General features: G+C 39.6%; 1 protein-coding gene across 2 annotated transcripts in view; it reads left to right on the forward strand.

The window, feature by feature from the left end:
* Positions 1-24,132, forward strand: part of EMB2788 (ribosome 60S biogenesis amino-terminal protein) — a 380,545-nt gene that overhangs the window by 26,730 nt on the left and 329,683 nt on the right. For both annotated transcript variants that reach the window (XM_089378714.1, XM_089378715.1), the window contains exon 4: positions 18,618-19,155. In XM_089378714.1, the coding sequence (XP_089234840.1) occupies positions 18,618-19,155 (538 nt within the window). The remainder of the gene's footprint in view (positions 1-18,617; positions 19,156-24,132) is intronic.

Below are 24,132 nucleotides of genomic sequence, written 5' to 3' on the forward strand. Positions count from 1 at the left end.
AAGTTGGATAAGACTGCAGAGAAGGGGTGCTTTGTTGGGTACAGTAAGACTTCCAATGCATATCGAATATTCATTCTAGGGGCTAGGAGGATTATTGTTAGGAGAGATGTTTGATTCATGGATGACAAGGCATATAGGAGGTCCAAAGATTTGCCAACAATAGTTCGATTAGAGTGAGTAGCCAACAGAAGCGCCAAGGGTAGAACAATAGGTTTAGGGACAGGACAATACAAGCATAGTTATTAGTACGAGCACTATTTGAGGTATAGGTGTTTTTGAGAGTTCACAGAGTATGGATCAATAGATGCAATAGATCTGCGAGATGCATCAAGAGGATGTGGAAGTCCAAATTCCACAATCTACAGTTGGCAGGAGGAACTGAGAGGTTCAACAAACACTTAAAGATGCTCAGGAGTTTGTGGGGACTCCTAGGACAAGTAAGAGAGAGAAAAGATGACTAGATATGTACACTAATTACCCGGCATTGGTGAGTTAGTTTGTGGATAGTGAGCCTTCCAGCTATTAGGAGGCTGCACAGTAGCAGGTGTGGCGGGATGCTATGGTTGAGGAGTATACCTAGATCATGCATAACAATGTTTGGGAGGTGGTGCTTAGACTGATAGACAGGGTGGTGGTTGGATCACTCTAGATCTTTAAGATCAATCACAGTGCAGACAGTTGCATCGAGAAATACAAGTCGAGGTTTGTGGCCAAGAGGTTCTCTCAGAAGGAGGAATAGATTATGAGGAGACATTTGCTCCAATGGCCAGGTATACTTCTATCAGTGCCGTGATCTCACTAGCGACATAAATGGGATGGCAGATCCATCAGATGGATGATGATGTTTCTTAATGGCAAGTTGGAAGAGGAGGTATAGATTGAACCAGAGGGATTTTTGGCACATAGCAGCGAGACCCACGTGTGTAGATTGAAGAGAGGTTTGTACGAGCTCAAGTAGGTTCCTAAGGCATGGTATGAGGGCATAGATAGATACATGTAGGGGATGAGCTTCGTGAAGATTGAGGTGGATGCAAATCTCTATTATTTGATGGTTGGGGGTGAGGTACTCATTGTTGTCCTATATGTGGACGAATTGTTCTTGACAGGTTTTTTGGGGCTCGTGGAAGAATGCAAGAGGGACTTTGCAATGGAGTTCGAGATGAAAGATCAGGGGTTATACACTACTTTCTAATATCTATGCATGGAGGTGTGGTAGATAAGTGGGGAGATTTTCCTTGGGCAAGGGAAATACTGCATCGAGATCTTGAGGTGATTTGGGATGGAAGGTTGCAGAGCCTTGTCTACGCCCTTGATAACTAGTTGGAGGAAGTTAGATACATCTAAGGAGAAGTATGTGGACCCCATGATCTATAGGCAGTTGATTGGCTCTCTTATGTATTTTTGGTCAACACTAGGCCATATATATCCTTTGTGGTAAACTCTATTAGTCGCTTCATGGTTGAATCAAAGAGGGTGCACTGGACAACAACAAAGCATGTGTTGGGGTATTTGTGAGGTACAATCGAGTATGGGATTAAATATACTCGAGGTGATGGTATTAGGTTGATGGGCTGTACCGATGCAGATTGAGTAGGCAATACAATGGATAGAAAGAGCACTTCAGGGTGTTGCTTCAACATGGGATCGGGAGTTGTCTCTTGGTAAAATAGGAAGTAGAAGTTCATGGCACTGAGTTTTGCGGAAGCAGAGTACATAGTAGTGAGCATGGTGACATGCGAGGCCATTTGGCCCAGAAGCTGTTAGTAGCCTTGTTTGGTAAGAAGATAGAGACGACAATGATACATTGCGACAATCAAAGTTGCATCAAGTTATCTGAGAATATGGTGGTTCATGACAGGTCTATGCATATAGACATTAGGTATCATTTCATCAGGGATTGCGTATAGCGCGGGATAGTTCAACTACAATATATACCTACATATTAGTAGGGAGTAGGCAACTTGACTAAAGCCTCGGGGAGGCAAGATTCATCTTTTTTAGAGACAAGATGGGTGTTGTGCAAAACACCATCCTCGCTAAGAGGGAGTATTAGTCAGTAGGGAAGAGGACCAAGTTGGAGCCTTCTAGCATGAAGGGTTTATTTGTGGGTCACATATAGATTTCAAAGACATATAGGGTTTATATGGTAAGCAAAGGAAGACATTAGTGAACTGAGATGTAAAGTTTGAGGAAGGCTAGTGACAAAATATGAGGAACATGAAATTTAGATTGTTGAGCCAAGGTTGCTATGTATTTCTAGAGCAGTTTAACAATATTCAAAAGGGAAGACAAGAGCCCCGTCTACTTATCTTAGGAGACCTTGATGTTACAGTCAAACATTGAGCAATACTCAAGAGCACATTGAGACTCCTATGAGCTCTTATAGAGAGAAAAAACCTCTTAATAAGCTTTTGGACTATATGGCATTGATGAGCAACATTCTAGATTCGTAGCCTTCTAGTTTTTAGGAGGCAACATGTCGATAGGTATGGTAGGATGCCCTTGTGGAGGAGTACATATCTTTCATGAAGAATGATGTTTAAGATAGAGTGCCGAGACCATAGGGGAAGTGAATTATGAGTTCTAGGTGGCTCTATAAGATCAAGGTTACTGCAGATGGTTGTTGAAAATTGGTTGTCATTGATGTCAACTCCAGAAGAAGCCCCACTTTCCTTGCTCTTATTATGGCAAATGAACGTGAAAATGAATAGCAGACCACCATCATCTGATTGTACTCGTCATACCATTTCCATCGGTAGGTGACACATCGCATAACTCCTCATTGTTGAAGAGATATGCCACTTTGAAGAAATTGGACCCCATTTCCTGTCTCAAATCACCACCGATTTGATTGGTTGCCATTGAAAACATTTTGTTCTAAAAAGTGGTTATAACAAGCTTCCATTTGAAGGAATCTGTTAGTTGCTAAGTTGTTAAGGCTTGCCCCAATCCTTACTAAATTAATTGAAGTCGGCTTCATCTATTAGGGGTAATTTAAAAAAAAGTCAAACTTATCTTCTTTAATGGGAAGGTCAACCCCATAAATCTCAATATATAAAATTAAAAATTTTAAGATAAGATTGGGGGTGTTTGTTAGGTCACCCTCACTTGCAAATGTATAAATAGGGCAACCATGAGCCCTTGAGGACATCATTCTTGACAAAGAAAATGATGCAAATATTGCTCTGAAATTTTTGAGGCTGTGGACAATGTTGAAGAAAGTGTAACTAGGTTCGGTCTTCATAATGACATGATCTTTGTAAATGATGAAATAAAAGAAATAAAATTATTTTTATGCCTTGCTGCATGAGTTTCATGAGCAAGAGGTTTATTTATTAGTGGCTCCCATTGAGAGCCTTAGGATTTATTTTAAGCCAAAGAGTCAATGTCATGTATGAAGAAGCTCTTCTTGAGCCTATGTGTAATGTATACAAGTCTATAGAAATGTCTAACAACCCTCCAAAGACAAGCACAATCCCTCTTGAAGAAGTCGGCCAACAAATCGAATTAAAGAGAAGTCATGTCGGCTCATATAAGGAGACACATCGGTTCACTCTGTCATGTCGACTTATTATGGAGACGAAACCACTATAAATACCCAGCTAGGGTCTGCGCAAAAGAGCAAGTGCAGGAACTCGGATTCTCTGTAATTTCGGATGGGTACAGGTTTGAGATTCTTCGCATGACAGTGAGGTTCAGATTTCGGATGAACAACATCACTGTAATTTTCGGATGGGTGCCACTGAGATGAAGTTTTTCGGTCTCTTCACAGTCTTAATGGTTACAATCTCGGCATAGGTATAATGATAAGGATCTTGGTGCAGGAAGAGAACACTCTGTCTCAACATACTGGACAATATCATGAAGATCTCGGTGTAGGAAGAAAACACATTCACAAATCACAACATAGCAATGATGAAAAGGATCTCGATGATCCCACAATATCACACTTTGTCTCAACATTCATCCTGGACGCAAACACGATCTCAGTATATTTGTGATGAGGAGATCTCATAGTGACACTCTGTCTTGACATAATTCTAGATGCAATCATGATAGATTCAATTATGATCTCGGTATAGTCATGATCCTGATGGAGACAGAGTTACAAGGTAAAGATCTTAGAAAAGATGTGGCAATGATGCAGCGACAATGATCTCTTTGTTATGATTAATATCTCAGTGAAGGTGCAATAATGATGACCTCGGTGTAGCAGCAGTGAAGATGATGATCTCAGTAGTGACAAAGAAGAGGATTAGTGTCTTGGTCTTGGAGTGGCCTAATAGGTCAACAATCATGGTCTTGGTATTCGTGAAGTTGGGTTAGGATACAAGGCAACCTATGTTGAGAAGGGTTCAAGCTCCATGAAGACAGGAGAAGAAGCGAAACATAAGAGTTATGCAGATGCCATTAGAGGTAAGGAGAACGTTTAATCAATAAAAGGTTAAGATCAATTAATTAAGAGAACATAAAATCAACAACCAACAATGGAGAAGACTCAAGAAAAAGTTTGCAAGAGAGATGCACCTCTTAGAAAATCCCCCACTTTCAGGTACCAAACTATCTTTCTTGGCCTATGTTATTCCTGTAACAATTTTGGGCACAAAGCTATAAATTGTAGAGCTTATGCTAGGAACAGAAGTAACAAAGTAGAATGCTACAAGTGCAACAATTTTGGACACATAGCAAAAGATTGCTGGTTGATCATTCCTCAAAAGGAACCAAAGCATGATTTCAACAATCCTCTAAAGGAACCTTCAAAAGTTTGGAAAAGGAAGGTTGAAAACAGTGCGATCGCTCTATAAGCCTAGAGTAGGAAAAGTGAATGGTATGTTGATAGTGGTTGTTCAAATCACATGACAGGGGATGTAGACAAATTTGTAACCCTGCAAGAGGAAAAGGATCGATTGGTTTCATTTGGAAATGATGGCTCAACTAAAATTTGAGGAAAAGGTACAGTCAAGCTTGGAGGCAAGGATGCCATGGCAGAAAATGTTTTACTCATTGAAAATATGAGGCATAACTTGCTAAGTGTGAGTCAAATGTGTGACCAAGGACACATGCTTCTGTTCAACTCAAAGAAATGCGAAGTAAGAAAAGAGGGATCATGTATATGAGTGGCGACAACAAGAAGGACATCAAGTAACATATACATCTTGGATGAGATCGGAAAGGAAATTTGTTCTTTGGGGAAGGAAGATGAAAGTTGTCTTTGGCACAAGAGAATGAGTCGCATTTTGACAATCTGGTCAAAATCTGCAAAAATGAAGTTGTAAGAGATATGCCTGAAATCTCAAAATTGGCAAGCACTATGTGTAGGCATCGCCAACATGGAAAACAAACAAGGGTTGAGTTTAGATACAAGGAACGTTCTACTTCGAAACCATTGGAGATTGTACACACTGATCTATGCAGATCGATGAGAACTAAAGGGTTGAATGGTGAACAATACTTATGCTGCGTATTGACGATTACACCATAATGACATGGTTATGTTTTTTGAAGAAGAAGTCGAAAGCATTTGAATGCTTTAGGATTTACAAAGTGAGAGTTGAAAAAGAGATTAATTTGAAAATCAAGATTCTTGGCAGCCAGGTTAGCTCAACAAAATGGAGTTGTTGAAAGGGAGAATAGAACTATATAGGAAATGGCTAGAACTATGTTGAAGGATTTTGAATTGACAATATCTTTTGGGTACAAGCAGTAGAAACAACTGTCATAATTTACACAAAGGAATGCTTAGAAGTAACAATGAGAAGACCACATATGAACTATGGAAGGGAAGATTAACAAATGTCAAGTGCTTTAGAGTCTTTGGGTGCAAATGCTATATAAAAGGGGAAGATAACAAGGTTGGAAAATTTGACTCCCGGGTAGATGAAGGTATACTCGTTGGATACTCAAGCAAAAGCAAGGCATACAAATGCTATAATTTGAGACTCAACAAGATAGTGGAAAGCATTAATGTAGCATTTGATGAAATGCATGGGATATAACCTAAGCAGGGGAGCACATGTTCAAAAGAGCAAGAAATGGAAAAACCAAAGCAAGAAGAGGAAGAACACTCAAATGTCAGCCAGGATGAAATGGAAGATAATCAACAAAACCTTCGGTTACCTTCCAAAGCACCTAAACGTTGGTTTTAGAAGAATCACCCAATGGAGTAGATGATTGGAGATATGAATGCAGGAATAGAAACTAGAAGAAGCTGACAAATATGCACGCCAAAAAAGAGACATCTTTCGTTGTTATCCATAGTTGAGCCAAGTAGCTTTGAAGAAGCCAAACATGATGAACATTGGCTCAAGGCCATGGAAGAAGAATTGAACCAGATTGAGAAGAATGAGACATGGGAATTGGTTCGAAAACCTAAGGAAAAAAACATCATTGGCACAAAATGGGTGTTCAGAAATAAGCTTAATGAAGATGGACAGGTAACCAGGAACAAGGCAAGATTGTTATGTATAGGATATGCGCAAATGGAAGGCATAGCTTTTAAAGAAACATTTGCACCTGTGGCTAGGATGGAAGCAATCAGGATGTTCTTGGCTTATGCTTGCTCGAGAAGGATCAAAGTGTATCAGATGGATGTAAAATCTACTTTCCCAAATGGAGAATCAAAAGTCTATATAGAACAACTAGAAGGGTTTTTGCTACCAGAAAAGGAAGAGTATGTTTGCAGATTAAGGAAAGCCTTGTATGGTCTCATGCAAGAACCTAGAGCTTGGTACACAAGATTGGATATATATTTACAACAACATGGATTCAGAAGAGGAAGTGCAGATAGCAATTTATAAATAATGGTTGATCAAGACAACCTGACTATCATTGAAGTATACGTGGATGACATCATCTTTGGAAGCAACGATTGGAAGTTTGCCAAAGATATGCAAAATGAGTTTGAGATGTCTTTACTTGGAGAGTTGACCTTCTTCTTGGGACTCCAGATATCTTAGGAAGATGAAGGCATATTCATTTCCCAAACCAAGTACATCAAGGAAATGTTGAGAAGGTTTCAAATGGAAGATTGTAAACCTGTAAGCACTCCCATGGTGACTGGTTGCAAGTTAATTAAGGATGATGAATTTAAGGAAGCATATCAGAGACTCTATGGATCGATGATTGGAAACTGACTATATGTGACAACTTCAATATTAGATGTGATGTAGGTAGTTGGATAGGTTGCAAGATTTCAAGCAGCACCAAAATAATCCCATGTTTTAGCAGTAAAAAGGATCTTCAAATATCTCAAAGGAACAACAAAATTTGGGTTATGGTATCCGAAAGGGAACAAATTAACTATGACAACCTATACAGATGCAGATTGGGCAGGAAGTGTTGATGACAAAAAAAGCACAAGTGGAGCAGCCTTCTACTTAGGTGATTGTTTAGTGTCATGGTTGAGCAAGAAGCAATCTTCAGTATCCTTGTCTACAACAGAAGCAGAATACATTTCTACAACGACATGTAGCGCTTAGGTCTTTTGGATGAAGCAAACTCTGCAAGATCTACAAGTGAAGTATGATGAGCCCATTTTGATATTCTGTGACAACACCAACGCCATAAGTCTCTCCAAGAATCTTGTGATGCACTCCAAGACCAAACATATTCCTATCAAATACCACTTTCTTCGGGAACAAGTCGAAAAAAAGAATATCAAGGTAGAGTACATTGGGACAAAGGAACAGATATCTGACATCTTCACCAAGCCTCTTCCACGAGAAACCTTTGAATATCTTCCATAGAAACTTGGAGTACTTTCGGGTTCACATTGATTTATATACCAAGCAAAGAAGAAGGGGGGATAAAGGCAACTAGCAGGAAGATTGAGGGAGATAATTCATCATGGGAAGTCGCCTTTTCCATTGATGTCAAAGGGGGAGAGAAAGATTAGAAGCATGAAGACAAGGGAAGCAATAATTGCAGGGGGAGTATGAGTGTTTCCATCAATGCCAAAGGGGGAGAAAATTGGTTGTCGTTGATGTCAACTCGACAAGAAGCCCCACTTTCCTCGCTCTTGTTATGGCAAATGAATGTGCAAATGCATACTACACCATCATTTGATTGTACTCGTCATACCATTTCCATCGGTAGGTGGCACACCACGTAGCTACTTATAGGTGAAGAGTTATGCCACTTTGAAGAAATTGGACCTCATTGCCCAAGTCAAATCCCCACTGATTTGATTCGTTGCCTTTGAAAATATTTTGTTTAAAATGGTGGTTATAACAAGCTTCCATTTGAAGGGATCTCTTAGTTGCTAAGTTGTTAAGGCTTGCCCTATTCACAACCAAATTAATTGAAGTTGGCTCCATCTATTCTGGGTGATTTAAAAAAAAAATATCAAATGTATCTTCTTTAATGGGATAGGTCGGCCCCATAAAATTGATTTTAAAAAATTAAATTTTTAACATAAGGTTGGGAGAGTTAGGTCAACCCTCCTTGCAAATGTATAAATAGGGCAGTCGTGAGCCCTTAGGGACATCATTCTTGACAAGGTAAATGATGTGAATATTGCTTTGAAATTTCTGAGGCTGTGGACAATGTTGAAGATCTGAAGTAGGGCCAAGGGAAATCGTTGTTTCTTGGTTTTTTTATTTTTTGTTTTTAACTGTCTTTTACTTTTGTGGTGAGTTGTTGGGCTAGATTGATTTATTGAGGGTTATCAAGGCCATGTTTTGAGATAATTTGCTCCTGTTTAGGCCATAGTATGAGGCCGAGTTTGGGGTGTAGTTAAGGGTATAGGTAAGGCCTATTTTTGGCTACAGTCAAAGGGCTGAGGTAAGGTGTGTTTTAGGCCATAGTCAAAGGGATGAGGTAAAGCTTGTTTAGGCCGTAGTTAAGGGGCAGACTAAGGTTTGGTTAGACCGCAACTACGGGGGAGATTAAGGCTTGTTTAGGCCATAGTCTAAGGGCAGGATTCCAAGGGAAAATTGGAGCATTAGTCTCGGCAAGACAATGAGCAAGGAAGCATATATATAGTGATAGCAAGACCAAGTTTTATCTTCTACTCTAGCATGATCAGACCCCTTCAAGAATTTATTTGAAGATCTAAGGTATGATCTAGAGCCTTTCTTTTGTTAAATTGTTGGGGCTATACATCATTAAGAATAACTATACATTGCAATGATTAGATAAATATTTTGATAAGTTTCTGTATAGAGGGTTAATAATTTAAAGTCAAATCTGTAGCAACATTTAATTAGATTAGACCTATCAAAATCTGAGGGGCAAACTTGGAGTTGAAAGTGATTAAGTTGTGAACCCAGATCTAAGCAATTATTAGTAGAGACAATAGTGAAGTGACATTGATAATGATTGAATGTTATTGTAGGTGGGTCATTATCTTTGGTATGAGAGCCCACAAATTCTTTTTTATTTTCTATCTTTAGGGTGGTAAGGTGGTGCAAGGCAGAGATAGAAGCTTCCTTCAGGTTGGTCTTATGGCAGCAAATTGATGCCAACAGGGTGTTGGTGCATCCTTCCAATTGGTGTTGGTAAAGCCGGGGAGTTGGTGCATCCTTTCAGGGAGTTGGTGCTTCTTAATAAACTTGAATGCTTCTCTAATTGACTACTAAGGAGTTGGTGCTTCTTGATAAACTTGAATGCTTCTCTAATTGAGTACTTAGGAGTGTGTGGTTTCCTTTAGTTGTTGCTAATAAATTATTGTACTCATCAAATATATTAGAAAGCATTCCGCGGGTTTCTCGCGCATTGGGTTTCCATGTAAAATTTCTTTTGTACCGTTCATGTGATGCGATGCTGATTGATTTGTTTATGCGCTTTGATTTAATGCTCTGTAAGTGCAAAATTAATTAAAGGAAGTGAAACACTGATTCTCCCACCCTTTTAGTATTTCCAACAATGGCATCATTGAGAAGATCAAAGCAAGGTTTGTGGTGAGAGGGTTTTCCTAGAGAGAGGGAGTAGACTACAAGGAGACATTTTTCTCCAATTGTTGGTTACACTTCTATTAGAGTTGTTATGCCCTTGGTTTCATCTGTGGGATTGATGATACATCAGATGGATGTGAGGGCAAATTTCCTTAATGGGATCATTGAGGAAGAAGTGTACATAGGGAAATTGCAGGGTTTGGAGGCACATGGGAACGAAAGCCTTGTGTGGACTCTAGCAAGCACCGAGAGCTTGGCATTTTGATTTTGATGTATATTTGTTGAGTATGGGCTTTACCATAAACAAAGTGGATTCTAACTTACAGATTTGTTCAAACTTATTTGCTTATTTTGGTGTTGTATGTAGATGACTTGTTTTTGATAGGTGCAAAGAAGTTAATTATAGGGTGCAAAGCAGAGATGGTAGCTTAGTTTGAGTCTTGAGATGAAGGACATTGATTTGATGCATTACTTCTTAGGGTTGGAGGTTTTGGCCGAGACCATGGGAGATGGAGATTTTCCTTGGGCAAGGTAATTATGTAGTTTAGATCTTGAAAAGGTTTTAAATGGAGTATTGCAAACCTATAGCCACACCCATGTTCTCTAATCTTGAAGAAGGTGACAACTTTAGACTCAGTGTTGGTGGATCCCATGACGATTTGGTCAACCCTAGGATAGTTATATGTTTTGTAGTGAACACTCAAGTTAGTTCATGGTGTAGGCAAGGTAGGAGCATTGGGTAGCAGCAAAACATGTGCTCAGGTATTTGAGGGGGATAGTGGAGTATTTTCTGGAGAGAGTATGGTTTGAGATGTTTTGGAGATGGTGAAGTGAAGTTGCAAAGTTATTCTGAATAAGATTGGGTAGGCAACGCAGTAGACAACAAGAGCATATCATGTTGTTGTTTTGGCTTGAGGTTAACAATGTTATTGTGGCTCAGGAGGACGCTGACTTCTGCGACATTTAGCTCAATGGAGGCAAATTATATGGCAATTAGTTTTGTTAGTTTTGAGGCAATCTGGCTTCACAATTTACTCGTAGGATTGTTTAACTAGAAGTTAGAGCCTACACTCATTTTTTGTGATAATCAGAGTTGTATCAAACTCTTTGAGAATCTATTGTTTCATGATATGTCCAAGCATATAGAAATTCGATTTCACTTTATAAAAGATAGGGTTCAAAAGAAAAGCCAGTAGAAGAGACTCTTTCGCCCAACTGATTGAATGGCTTTCCATCCGTTAGAACTGATTGAATGGGTTGGATGTGCCATGATTTCTTGTGATGATGCCATGATGTGATGATGTTACATGATGATGACATGATGATGCTATATCTTTCAGTTTAAGCCAGGATGCATGATACTTATCAGTTGTTATTCATGCTACATATGTTTATGGTTCGTGATGGTTGTATTATGCTCATTTAGGATGAAGAATGTGTTTAAGATTACATTCATGTTATACTTGCAAAACCCTCAGAAGCGCAAGCCCTCCGGACCTTTATGGTGTGGCATTGATTGATGGATGCCTAGTAAGTCTTTCCATCCATAAAGAGAAGTACTCTTTATTCTGACTGAATGGAAAATAGAACCTCATATCTGGACCTTTCCTGACCAATGATACCTTTGCTTACCAATGCGTTCCTTACCTTTCTAAATCTGTGGTAGCCTACCTAAAGAAGGCGCTAAATTACCTATATAAAGAAGGGACTTATACTTTGATTCCCCTAAATTGCATAGCTCAGGCTGGTCACTTCTATAGCTCAGGGAAGACCTAGTGATCCCTTCCAATAACTACCACAGCTAGTCCGTCTGCCCTAGCCTGCTAGATTGCTGCCCTAGCCTGCTAGATTTGTATGCCTGGCCAGGTATCAGGAAGGGGTTTTTTATGCTATGCTCAGCTACGCCTCATAAGTCAGTCAGGAAGTATACCCAGTGCCAAGGTCTGCCTAGCCTCGTGTAGTTGGTATCCCTTCGGAGCTGTGAAGGTGTTGTATATTTCCATGGATCAAGAGGTCGCCGATATTTTGACGAAGCCCTTAGGTACAAGGAAGTTTGAAGCATTTAGAGACAAACTTGTATTGGTGCAAAATGTAATTCTATTTTGTCATTCATTTTCGTTTTTTTTTTTCCTCGGAAAAAAGTGTAATTTTATTATCGAAATCAAAATAAAATTACATTTTGTAGATACGCGACTGGCATGTATTTAGAGATAAAGGATCACTAGGATCCATCTGAGTATTGGCTGAAAGCCCTCATAAATGAACAAAAAAAGAAAAGACTAGCTAGAGCGCGTAACAAATTGTATAGCTGCAGAAATTGTCCACTTTTCCTTTCTTCCCTTTCTTCTTTTTTACTTCCTTCCATACCCCTATGGCAGGTTGGATTACAGCGAATGCCAGATCCTCTTTGTATGCTGCAGGGGTGAGCTCCTTTTCTGGTTCAGAGCACTTTGATACATGATATCTTTTGGTTCCTCGTGTCATCTTGTTATTCGTTGCTGCTACTTCATTTGCTGTAGGAGTTGGTATGACAACCATCTCTATGTTCTAGTTGGGGTATGCTGTCTTTGGAGGGGGCTCCTCCTGTGCTGTTGTTTCAGTCATTTCCTCGTTTACTTTGCGAGGGGTTCCACCTCTTCTTCATTATCTGACAAAGGGGGCTCGTGAGGATGCCAGTTCTTTGTTTTGAATCGTTGCCCCTTCCTCTTGTTTGCTGGTTTTTTGTCCAGAGGGCAGCTGTCTTGTAGATGTTCTGTTTGGTTGCATGCACGACATCTGAAGGCTGTGTTTTTGTAGTCAAGACTCTGTGTCCATTGTTTAGCTGAATATAGTATGGCAACCCCTTGCTGAGGCCGATCTTGACACAAATGCGGGTGAATGTGAATAGCCCCTTTGTTATTCTCTCACTATTTGTTTTTATAAAAATTCCCAGAGCATTTCCGATGTCTTGAAGGAATTGAAGGTGCCAAAAGGGGAGTGTCAGGTTTGGTAGACGAACCCAAACGGGCATTTTTGTAATTTCCATGGTTGATGAATCAAATTCTGGGAACCAGGGGGTAGTAAATAGCCCGATTGTTCCCCAGATTCACGAGCCTTCCTCCATAGTTTTTTGGTAATCTTCTTTTGAGAAGGGGTGTACAATGAAGAAGGCTTTCGAGTATAAGTAGATGTCACATTTTGTGCTCCAGTTTGTGTAGATCCATTGGTATAGTGCCTCAGTTTTTGGCTAGAAACTATTAAATCTACAAATTATAGCCCCCTTGTGAAAATAAGAGAACATGTTGTTTACCTGTGAATTCTGGGTCTCTAGTAGTGGTTGTTTCTCCATCTTTTCCACTATGTAAGTCCCTGACAATGTTTCAATTGGAATTGTGGTCTTTGCTTGTCCTGTGCCTCCAATGGCTGCTTCTTCGTAGGAGGTTGATGGCCCAGGTCTTGTTCCTCAACACAGTCTCGATACCAAGGAAAGAGAGGAGCCTTTTCTTATCTTGTATTCTTTGATGGTCCTCTTGTCATATATGAGTTTCTTTTCTGAGATGACTCGTTGCTCTGTTGTTGGGAGTCTCGCTAGTTGCTGTGTCTTGATTTTGACGCTCTCCGCTATGTCCTCATCCTTAACCCAAATCAAAATGGATCTGCTAGTAAGGGTTTTTATAAATATCTAGAAAGTCTTATTTCCCTTTGTGCAGAAACCCTCCCTTTGATTTGGATTCTCAATCTGATCTGCATAGATCGGGGGTTTGAGGAGTGAAAAAATTTGTGGATTTGGACATGCAGATTAGTGCCCACACCATAAATCTTGCTAAGAATGGCTCAGTGCTTATAGCCCCTTCACTAGCTTTGACGAGGGAAAGAGAGGATTGTTTTCGCTCGAATCAGGTCCAATCAATGTTGCACGATCCTCCCACCCCCAAGGATCTAAGACAAAAATTGTGTCCTGTATGGATCCTCGGGCGATCCTCCTGCGGAACCGCGGATCCGAAAATCGAATCCATTGTTCTGCCGATTTGGGTCAATTGTTGGAAATCCAGAATCACGCAGGCCTGATCCGCAGATCCGGACAAGGATTTGCCTGGGATCCGTGGAGGATCAGGCATGGATCCGGAGGCCGACGGACAGTTCCGCGGAGGCCCAATTTTTCTTTTTGTGATTTAACTTGGTTTGGGGGTCAGTTTATGGTGAGTTAGGGAAATGATAGATGGGGTTAAAAGGCATTCCTCCCTCTCTTTTCCTCATTCTTGAATCTTTGGAGAGCTTGGAGAAGAGAGGAGAAGAGACCTTGGAGAAGACAGGCTTGAGGAGAGCTTGGAGCAGTGAAGGAGGAGGAGCTAGGAGTGAAGGAGGGGGAGCTTGGAGGAGTAAAGAAGGGCTGCCATCTACAAGACTCAAGAGCTAAGGATGTAAGTGCAAACCCGAAACTCTCTCATTTTTTTTGCCATTGTTCTTTGTATTTTTTCTCCTCCCTCTCCTACTCTTTCACAGTCTTTCTTCTTGCTCATTTCATTGTAGGTTGTCCATCTATATTCATATTCCAAAATGGTGTTCTTTTGGCTTATATGTATCATTCCACTTTTGGTTTTCATGATGGTGTTGGGGAGTAGGAATAGAAGGGAAGAAGAAGAAAAGGATAGTGGTCCCCATATGAGTGATCCAATGTATGATGAGGAGGAATGGTTTGAAGAGGACACTAAGATGCAAAAGGGGAAATCTGTATTGACACCCTTGTGGAATTATGTGACCAAACTTGAGGGGGGGGGGGGACGGTGGTGGAAGCTACAAGTTTGTGTGCCCTCATGGTTGTCATGGAGGAAAAACATATAGTGGTTCATATACCCATGTGAAAAGGCATCTTTGTGGGGTGATGGACAATGATGAGGAAAGGGTCTCATGGGGATAACAATTTGCCCTAAGGTTTCAATGGAACAAAGAAGAAAATATGTCCAAATAGAGGAGGATGCACAAAAGAAAAACAAGAAACAAAAAACTCATTTTGAATCAAGAGCAACCTCTAGATTTGGTAGCTCATTTCCTCATGGTACTTCTGTGACCTTTGAAAATAGAAGAACAATAGTAGATTTCCTGAATGTATTTGGGAGGGATGATGTGGATGGAAAGGTGGTTCGGTTCCTTTGTGCTTGAGGTGTACCATTAAATGTGCTTCGCTCTCCCTATTGGCATGATATGGTTATGGGCATCAATGAAGCCCCAAAAGGATATAAGAGCCCCAACTACGAGAAAGCTAGAACTATGTTATTAGAAAGAGAAAGAGCAAAAGTTCAAAGTTCTTTGACACAATTTACAAACGAGTGGGTGGATTGTGGGGTATCCATTGTATTAGATGGTTAGACAAATGTTAGAAACCAACATTTGATAAATGTTCTTGGTGTTTTTGCTAGCGGTGTAGTGTTTCTTGGAAGTCATGACTCCTCCATCAGTGCAACGTCCCAAAACATTGCTGATCTGCTATTGAAATCAATCAAAGATGTTGGTCCTAATAATGTGGGGTTCAAGTGACCACTGATGATGCAACAAATTGTAAGGAAGCGGGAAAAATTATTAAGCGTATTAATCCACACATCTTTTGGTCCGTGTGCTTGGTGCACACATTGAACCTTTTGATGCATGATATTGTGAAGCATAAAGAATGTGGATGGATTAATGAGCTTTACAAGAAAGGGAAGCAACTCATTAAATTTATCATAGGGCATACAAGGGTAAACTACTTTTATGGCACTTACTCCAAGTTGTAGTTGCTTAAACTTTCAAAAACAAGATTTGCAAGTTATTACCTCACCTGTAGGCAGCTAGTGAAGGTGAGACAAACTTTAACTAATATGGTGACCTCTGGATCATGGGATGCCATTAACACTGATAGAGATGGTGCTAATGTTGTCAAGGACACTATTCTTGACAGTTACTATTGGTCACAAATTAAATATGTTTTACAATTCACCACACCAATTTATTACATGATCAAGTTTTCAGATTCAGATCGACCAATAATTGGGGAGGTGTATGTACTATGAATAGATGGATAACATGTTGGGGTAGATTAAAGACATTGTTAAGGCTAGAGATATCACCTTGTACAATTATATTCGTGCAAAGTTGGAAAAACAATGGGAAATGCTAAACATTCCATTGCATGCCTTAGCATATGTTTGACACCTAAATACTATCATCCATCATGGCTTTCAACACCAACACTTGGGGGTAGAGCAGGAGAAAACCACACCTAGATCCAGAGGTTGTATGTGGTTATATGAAAGCATTGGATAAATTAGTCCCTAATGAGGAGGAGTCTGCCAATTGAGCAACTATACGCTTGGCACTGGTCCATTTGGGAGCAATCATGCAATTATAGATCAAGGGAATTTCTCTTCTCTTGAATGGTGGAACATGCATGGAGATGCTACTCCATTTCTACAAAGTTTGGCATTGTGCGTGCTATCACAAGTGGTAAACACTTCTTCTACAGAGAGGTGTTGGAGCTCTTATTCTTTTATCCATAGTGTTAAAAGGAACATGTTAAATTTAGACCGGGTAGAGAGCTCGGTTTATGTTCACTACAACTTGTGATTCTTGTCCCATTACTCTGACGATCTTTGCTTCCAAAAAACGTCCCCTCTTCGTGCAACATTGGGTCCAATCTTAGCTTGGATCTCCTCAAATTGGCAACAAAGGCGTTCACTGTGCATCCCCGTTGGGCACTCTTGATGCAATCAGCCCCAAAGAACCACACCGCCATCAGAGAGAATTTTTGGAGATTCCCGTCGCGTTCTCTTCATCCATGCACATCCAAGTTCTTGGCGGATCCTCGGGCTCTCGTAAGCCCTCTATATCTGGGATTTTGCTCAGATTGGGCCCAAAATTGATCTGCAATCCACGTCCTGGGCCGTGGATGATTGTGAGCTCGGCATCCCCAGACCTTGGTTTCTTGTGCGGGAGGGCACCTTTGCTCCATGGTTCGTGCTCGTTGGCGGTGCCCAACAAAGAATTAGACAGAATCAAAACCTTAACTTTGCTGGTGTTCTCTGTCGTTTTTCACAGAAGTACAGTGTGAAATTCATTTTAGTTAAAAAGTGATAGTCTTATTTTTAGCAGTTGAGTCTAAAATTGTACTTTGACTAGGAGTAATCTTAAAAGTTGATTCTCCACTCTAGAAAGGTAAGGAAAGGTAGACACTTTTACATGCACTTGAGCAATTGAGCGAGAGAGAGATCACGCAGCCAAGAGGCATTTGTGGGTAGCACACAGTTTGAGACATCAGTTATGTACAGCTGTACCGACAGTACCATACGGTTTGATGCAGTCATATGGAATGTGTACAGCAGCCATACAGTCCATACAACAGTGCTGTACAACAGAGAGCTGGCACTGATTTTTTCGGCTGCACCTGTCTAACAGCTTGTTGATGCTCAACTTCAAGGTTTTTTCGGTATTGGTGAATGCTGCATTTTTTTGGGCAGTGTGTGGAAGTTTTTCTTGTGAGTTTTTCAAAGGAATGAAAGCTGCTTTGGCAGAGTAATTACCTATGTGTGTGTGAAATTATTTTTTATGTTTCTGTTATCTAATTTCTAGCTATTGTGTGATTGTTGCTATGATCGAAATTTAATTTCAACATTAATTAAATTTAGCTATTTTGTTGTTTGATTGAGATCATAAGGACATTAGTCACCTAGGCCTTGAAATTCTAACACTACCTCCACAGAACCTCTAGATCACACATTTCTTAACCCAGTCAGAATTTTAATTTCCCTCTAAGAGTGATAGAGAAACCACAATCCATAACAAGATGAATCTCATTATCTCCACAGAACTTGTATAGAGGGTGCTTACCGGTTGCAGCCCTATTCCCTTTCTGAAGATTACCCCAGGTCAGAGCTTTATTGTTCAATAAAAACCACAAAATTTTTAGCCTTTGAAGGGCATTTAAATTTCCAGACTTTCCTCTATCCCCAATCAGTGTTCCCCTGGGCTCTTCTTATTACCACCTATATTGTGTGAAAACATAATTTAATTGATTTAAAACTTTACATGTTGTAAGCTTTCTAATGGTAGTTATTTTAACATGTGATTTTATGACTTTCTGCTCTAAGACACTTTATTCCCTAATCACCTAATAAATACATGATAGATAACCATTAGACTCTGCTAACTCTATTGTTCATGTCTTTTTTCTGACAGAGATCCTTGATTCACTACATTTGTTGTATATGGCATTTTTATAGTGAGGAGTCTCATGGATGTTTTTTAGATCCTCAGCAAACATAAATATAGTTTTTCTCTTTTTCTTGCTAAATGGGCGTGTGGAGGATACTGATATGTGTGCGTGTGTGAGAGAGTGACTAGTGACTCTGCTGATTCAAAGTTACTAGGTTTTTAATTTCAGAAATATTCTACACCATAGATTGGCAGGCCAAGATATCTGTGTTTTTTTCTATAGCAACAGCGACTGAAACATGCCTTTGATGTATCCTGTAGGGGTCAAGCTTTCTTCTTCTCTGGTGGCTATGCTGTTAAACCCCATTTTTTATTTATCTCTTGGACAAAATTACTAAATGAAATACTTTTCTTTTATATATCTTCTCAATTCAGCATGCTTGGACTAATGACGTGTTTAACTTTCACTCATTTATTAGCTTACGTATGGGTCAATGGATATTGCTTATGAGTAGTTATTCAAGGCCTGATCCATTGGTTGCATTCTCTTGTATTTTGTAGAGGACATTACCAATTGCATTGATCGATTGTTCTTTTGATGCCTTCAAGCTTCTCCCCGAAGAGCCACTGCGCTTATCCACTCTCCTACAAAAGTCTATTTTGTCTCTGTTACTAGAATCCACTGGAGGGCTACGCTTATCTGCTCCTGTATGTGAGGGTCCTGGATCTGGCACAGGACAACTATACAAATATTTACGACCCTTATTGAAGTTGATGTTGTATTCACCCGAGAAATGCATACGAAAAGATGCCCATCTTCTAGCATACAGAGCTATGTTAAGTACATCTGCCTTTGATAGAAATAAAGGGGAAGTGGGAGTGTGGTTTTCTTTCTTGCCTGTTCACAATAGTGCACAAGTGCACCTCATGGAAAGCCAAGAAGTACACTCTCCAGATAGCTTGGCCAAAGATATGTTTGGTTCGTTGGGATCAACTGTAATTTCTTTCTTATGTGATGCGGTATCTACAGTGGGCAAGAATCTATACAAGTACCTGGATGAGTTGCATTCTCTTCTGTCTAAGCATAGTTCAAAGGAAGGTATATATATTGGCTCTCCATATCTCTATTTCTAGTTGAAAGCGGAAACTATTTTTTTTTCAGGAAAATAATCATTACATTTGATATTTGAAGTGTGAAATCAGAATATGCATTGAGCTGCCTTAGAAGTCCCTGTAGCATGTACTTATGACAAAAGTACAGCATCATCACAAACTTCATCACACCTATATCCACTTTAAATACAGTCATCCTTGGTTCCAAAAAGGAAATTTTTACAAAACAAAAAGATTCTATCTGATCTCCTCCATCAGCCAAATGCCAAAAAGACAACGGATATAACATCTCTACCATCAGCTTCCAGAACTAATAAAATGAACGTTCCAGGACAGAAATCTGGGTCCCTACTCTAAAGTTCTGAACAGATAGGGCTCCTAATCTAAATTCCTGAACAGATAGCACCCCTCTTGCAAAAACATAGCTTCTTTAATTATCTGATCAGCTCTTGTGTTGAATTCTCTTTATATACGAACAAAGGAAATATCATCGAATTGTTATTTTACCTCCGGAACCAGATTCATTATTAGAACTAAGATAATGTTATCAATTATGCATTTACTATTAGCTCAGTCCATCAGTTGAGTTACCAAATACCTGCAATTGTTTCAAATCCTTTTCTCCTGATATCTTTGACAAAATCCAGAGAGCAGAAGACTTGGCTCTATTTTTTTTCCTTGTTCTCCACCATACTTCATGAGCAAATAATGGGATGGTTCAAAAAAAGGATATCCCCTATTCCACATATGCTTGGAACACCTTGACAGGCTCCATCAAAGAATCCTCTTGCTTTTGCATGATCAATAACAGGGTTTCTTTGAAATTATATACAAGGTTTTACTTTTAAAATATACAAACACATTTTAGAGGATGATGGTTGCCTTCTACATTAGGTGTTGATTTACTTGTCTTGTTTGTGGATGATGTGATCTTGTTGGCCTCTATCCCAGAGGCTTTGTTGATTTTTCTAAAAGATGTAGTAGATACAATTTTTTGCCGGATAATTACTTCCTAATGATTTTTTACACAGTATTTTATTCCACTGCTATCATTGAATAATTACATTTCAGAAAATTTCAACAATAAATGCAGCAGAAACAATAAAGATCATATAACGACATCCATGCACAATAGAGACAATATTTTTACCCAGGGTAACCCAACCTTGGGAAAAAACCCAACAACTTTGCTTTAGGAGAAGTTATTCTTTAGCAAGGTTTGCAAATATGTCTAGAAATCTGTGCCAATGTATATGTCCAAATGCCAGTCAAACCTGGTCAAAATAGCAGCAAGTCAACATTGGTCAAACCAGTCAAAATAAACAGAAGTGAATGTTAATCAACTCGGCCTATGGTCAACTTTGGCTGTGCTGTCAAACTCGGACCTGTTGTCAAGCTAAGACCTGTGGTTGAATCCCTGCAATCAACTGCAGTCAACAGCATGCGATCTGAAGTCAAATAACTTTGGTCAACACCCAGTCAAATTCGGTCAAACAGATATCCGATCAGCTCGGTCAATGTCGGGTCAACTTCAGTCAAAGTTATCTTCCTTCTCCACACGTGTAGCTGTCCAAGAGAGATAAGAGAATGATGAAAGGAGAGAAGAAAAACTTGCTCTTGCTGAGATGTCACATCATCTATTTATACTTGTTGAATGGGGCAAAATAATCCAAGGGACATACCCTTTCATTTGGCTGGGCTGACTTGACTTATTGGGCTGATTTCTCACTCCAAAATTAAATTTTATTTTAATTTTTCTAGGCCGACTTGGTGACCCATTTTGCCATGCAGGATTACCTCCCAATGCTATAAAAAAATCAATACTCCCTCTTAGCGAGGGAGGTATTCTCCTTTTTCTGCAAACAGATTTCCACTTAGCTGAAATTTCTCTTTCCACAAGAAAAGTTCACGAGCTTGCTATGTTGATATAGTGTCCCCTCACCTGCATGTTTATAGATATAGATCACTTCACCCTGGAGCAGGCAATGTAAGTAACCTGTGCCGTTTACCCTTTGCCAAATTAGCATGGCTCAGCGAGATCAACATGGCTTCTTAGGTAAATGTATCCAACTACCCTGGTCAAATCAGCATTACCCAACCAAATCAACATGGCTTCTGGGGAGAAGGTCTACCCCTGGGCAATTCACCCTTGGCCAAATTAGCATGACCCAGTCGAATCGGTATGACTACTCAGGTGAATGTATCCATGTCCCATGGTCAAATCAACATGACCCAACCAAGTTAGCATGGCTTCTCAGGAGATGGTCTACCCGATCTTGCAAATACATCAACACTCCTTCTCAACGAGGGAGACATTCTGCGTCACCTAAGCTTGTCTTTGAAGTATACAAACTTCACTCTAGACAGAGGCTTGGTGAGAATGCCTGAAATTTATTCATTGGTGGATATGTATTGGAGCTTCACTGTTCCCTTTTGCACCATGTCTCAGATAAAGTCATATTTGATCTCAATATGCTTCAACCTGTCATGAAAAACTAGATTCTTCGAACGCTTAACACAACTTTGATTATCAAAAAATATTATTTATTGGAAATAGTGAGAGGGGGCGGGGGGGGGGGGGGGATGAATTTAGTGTTTCATAAATTTCAACAATTCAAGTACCAAAATGATTAACCAATAACATCATATCAAATGAACACAAGATATATATATATATATATATACACACAAAGGAAGCACCAATGTCCGATTTACCAGCTACAACTGGAAGGGCTACAACCCCAAGATATACCAGCTCCCACTGGAAGGAAGCGACAACCTTTTGAAGGAAGTTTCAACTTCCTCGCTAACACCACCTTGCCACCTTATAGAATAAAAGATAAAATAGGATCTTCTTGGGCTCCTGTAATAGGGACAATGACCAAATTACAACAGATCATTAAAATTTTCCATTCTATCTTTAACTCAACAACTTATTCCAAGACTTCAACAAGGGCTCCAAAGATATGCTCCAAAACAGGCGTCAAAGGTCTGCTACAAGTGTGAAAGTTTGCTTGTGATGGACAACTTCAAGATATGTTCCAAGCGAAGTCTGCTACAAATTCATATTAAAGTCTCCTCCAGGAGAAGTCTGCCACAGGGTTTGCTATGATTTAAGATCTACTTCAAAGTGGTCTGCTACAGATTGCACTTCAAGACAAGTTCAATAGTGTGCTGTTTATTTTTCAATGCCTCTAAAGTAGATCCACGATTGCCTTCAACACCTTTACTACAAACTTCAAGATTGGCACCAAGGATGATCTTAGAATCAACTCCAAATATGCTCTTCAAGAAACTCTAAAGGTGATCAAATTTGACTCCAAAACATCCCTTAACAAGACTGAGACGATAGAAATTAAAGTGGCAAAGGATCGAAAATCACAAGTTTGAATTGAGGCTTTAACAGGGATATAACCCAAGGTAGAGGGCCGAAATTTGGCCTTTGAGGTGGACGAAGACGAGGCCTCAGGAGGGCCGAAAGCAACTTTTACAGAGGGCTGAAGATGGGTTCGCTCAGGAGTCAAACGAAGGTCCTTTTCTTCGGCAAAATTAAGTTCAAATTCCCTTCCCAAATAATACTTTAAACAATAGGCTTAAACAAACACAAATATCTCTTACCAAAAGCTCATAAATTTATTTGAATGGGCCTCAGAATAGGCTGTCATTTCTCCACGAAGTGACTTTAGATACCACAGAAACATGCCAAAAACGTCCTTGAGCTTAATGAGAAATGTAGACTCCAAAATATCTTGGCCTTGTACAGATATCACGTTAGAGCTCGACTTGTGTTGATTTGATGCCTCTTCATCAACTTTTGGATGCCACGAGTGTGATATTTATACATGTTTTGGAGGAGCCTGTTGTCGCTCAAATTGTACACATGAATGCGACAACGCTAAGGGAAGGGGCTGTCACTCTGATCCCGACCCTCTCCATTTACGCTGTCTCCCTACAACAGGCTAAGGGGGGGAGTCCCTATGGATGAAATAATGGATTCGGGAGACACAACTGAATGGCCTAGCGACTTGGCTGAAGATAATTGGCAAGTTAAGATTATTTAACACAAATTGATTAGATTTAAGAATTTCTTAGGTATGAGATCAATGCCTAAGGAATCAAATTACTTGCACGATGTGAATTAAGTTACCAAGTTGTCGGATGAATAGTTGCTGCTAGGATGAAAAGTATCCTATATGAGATGCGACACCTAGAACCTAGTGAAATGCAAGCTCTTGGTTACTTTTAGATTAAATGCCTATTCTAAGTGAATCCTTTCTCTCAACTGTTTTGGAGTTAGTCTCAAATGTAGGTTGTGGAGACTAACCCAGGGGAAGAAAGCTATGGTTTTACTAACGATACCTCCCCTGAAGTTCTAACCATCCAAATGCTTCCAACGCTGCAGGGATTGTGGCTCTGATGACTGCAAGGTCACCGTATTAACCACAAATGAGGGTCTAAACTCCGCACGGTGGGTGAGAAAGGTGGTCTTATCTTTCTATCAACCAAGCTTATGCTTGAAGGTAAATTGATTAATGCACGACTAATCCTAAGATGAAGTGCAAACTATGAATGAATGTCTTAAACAAGATTATTATATGATCCTTTTAAGTACTTTCAAAGTTAAATTAGATGTTTGAGCACAAATAAGTACTTAAAGAGAGCAATTATAGAGACAATCTCAACCATGACAATGTGCTAATGAGACAATATCATTGGTGTGCCCAATATAAATCACTTCAATGTTTATTGAATATTCAATGACTAGCAATTTTAATTGTAACAAATGCTCAAATAAATCCTTTAGCAATTTGATATGTAAATTTGAAACCAAGGATTAACAACACCAATGGAGCAAGATGATTTCAAAACACAATTAGCAATTGCCAGTATCAGAATTTTGATCACAATATTACCTGAAGGAAATGATATCACAAGATTATCGTTAGATCACAATGATGTTAAA

The sequence above is a fragment of the Pinus tabuliformis genome, chromosome J, assembly GCF_031772625.1.
Source record: "Pinus tabuliformis cultivar Carrire ecotype Pingquan chromosome J, CPIR1, whole genome shotgun sequence".
NCBI lineage: Eukaryota > Viridiplantae > Streptophyta > Pinopsida > Pinales > Pinaceae > Pinus > Pinus tabuliformis.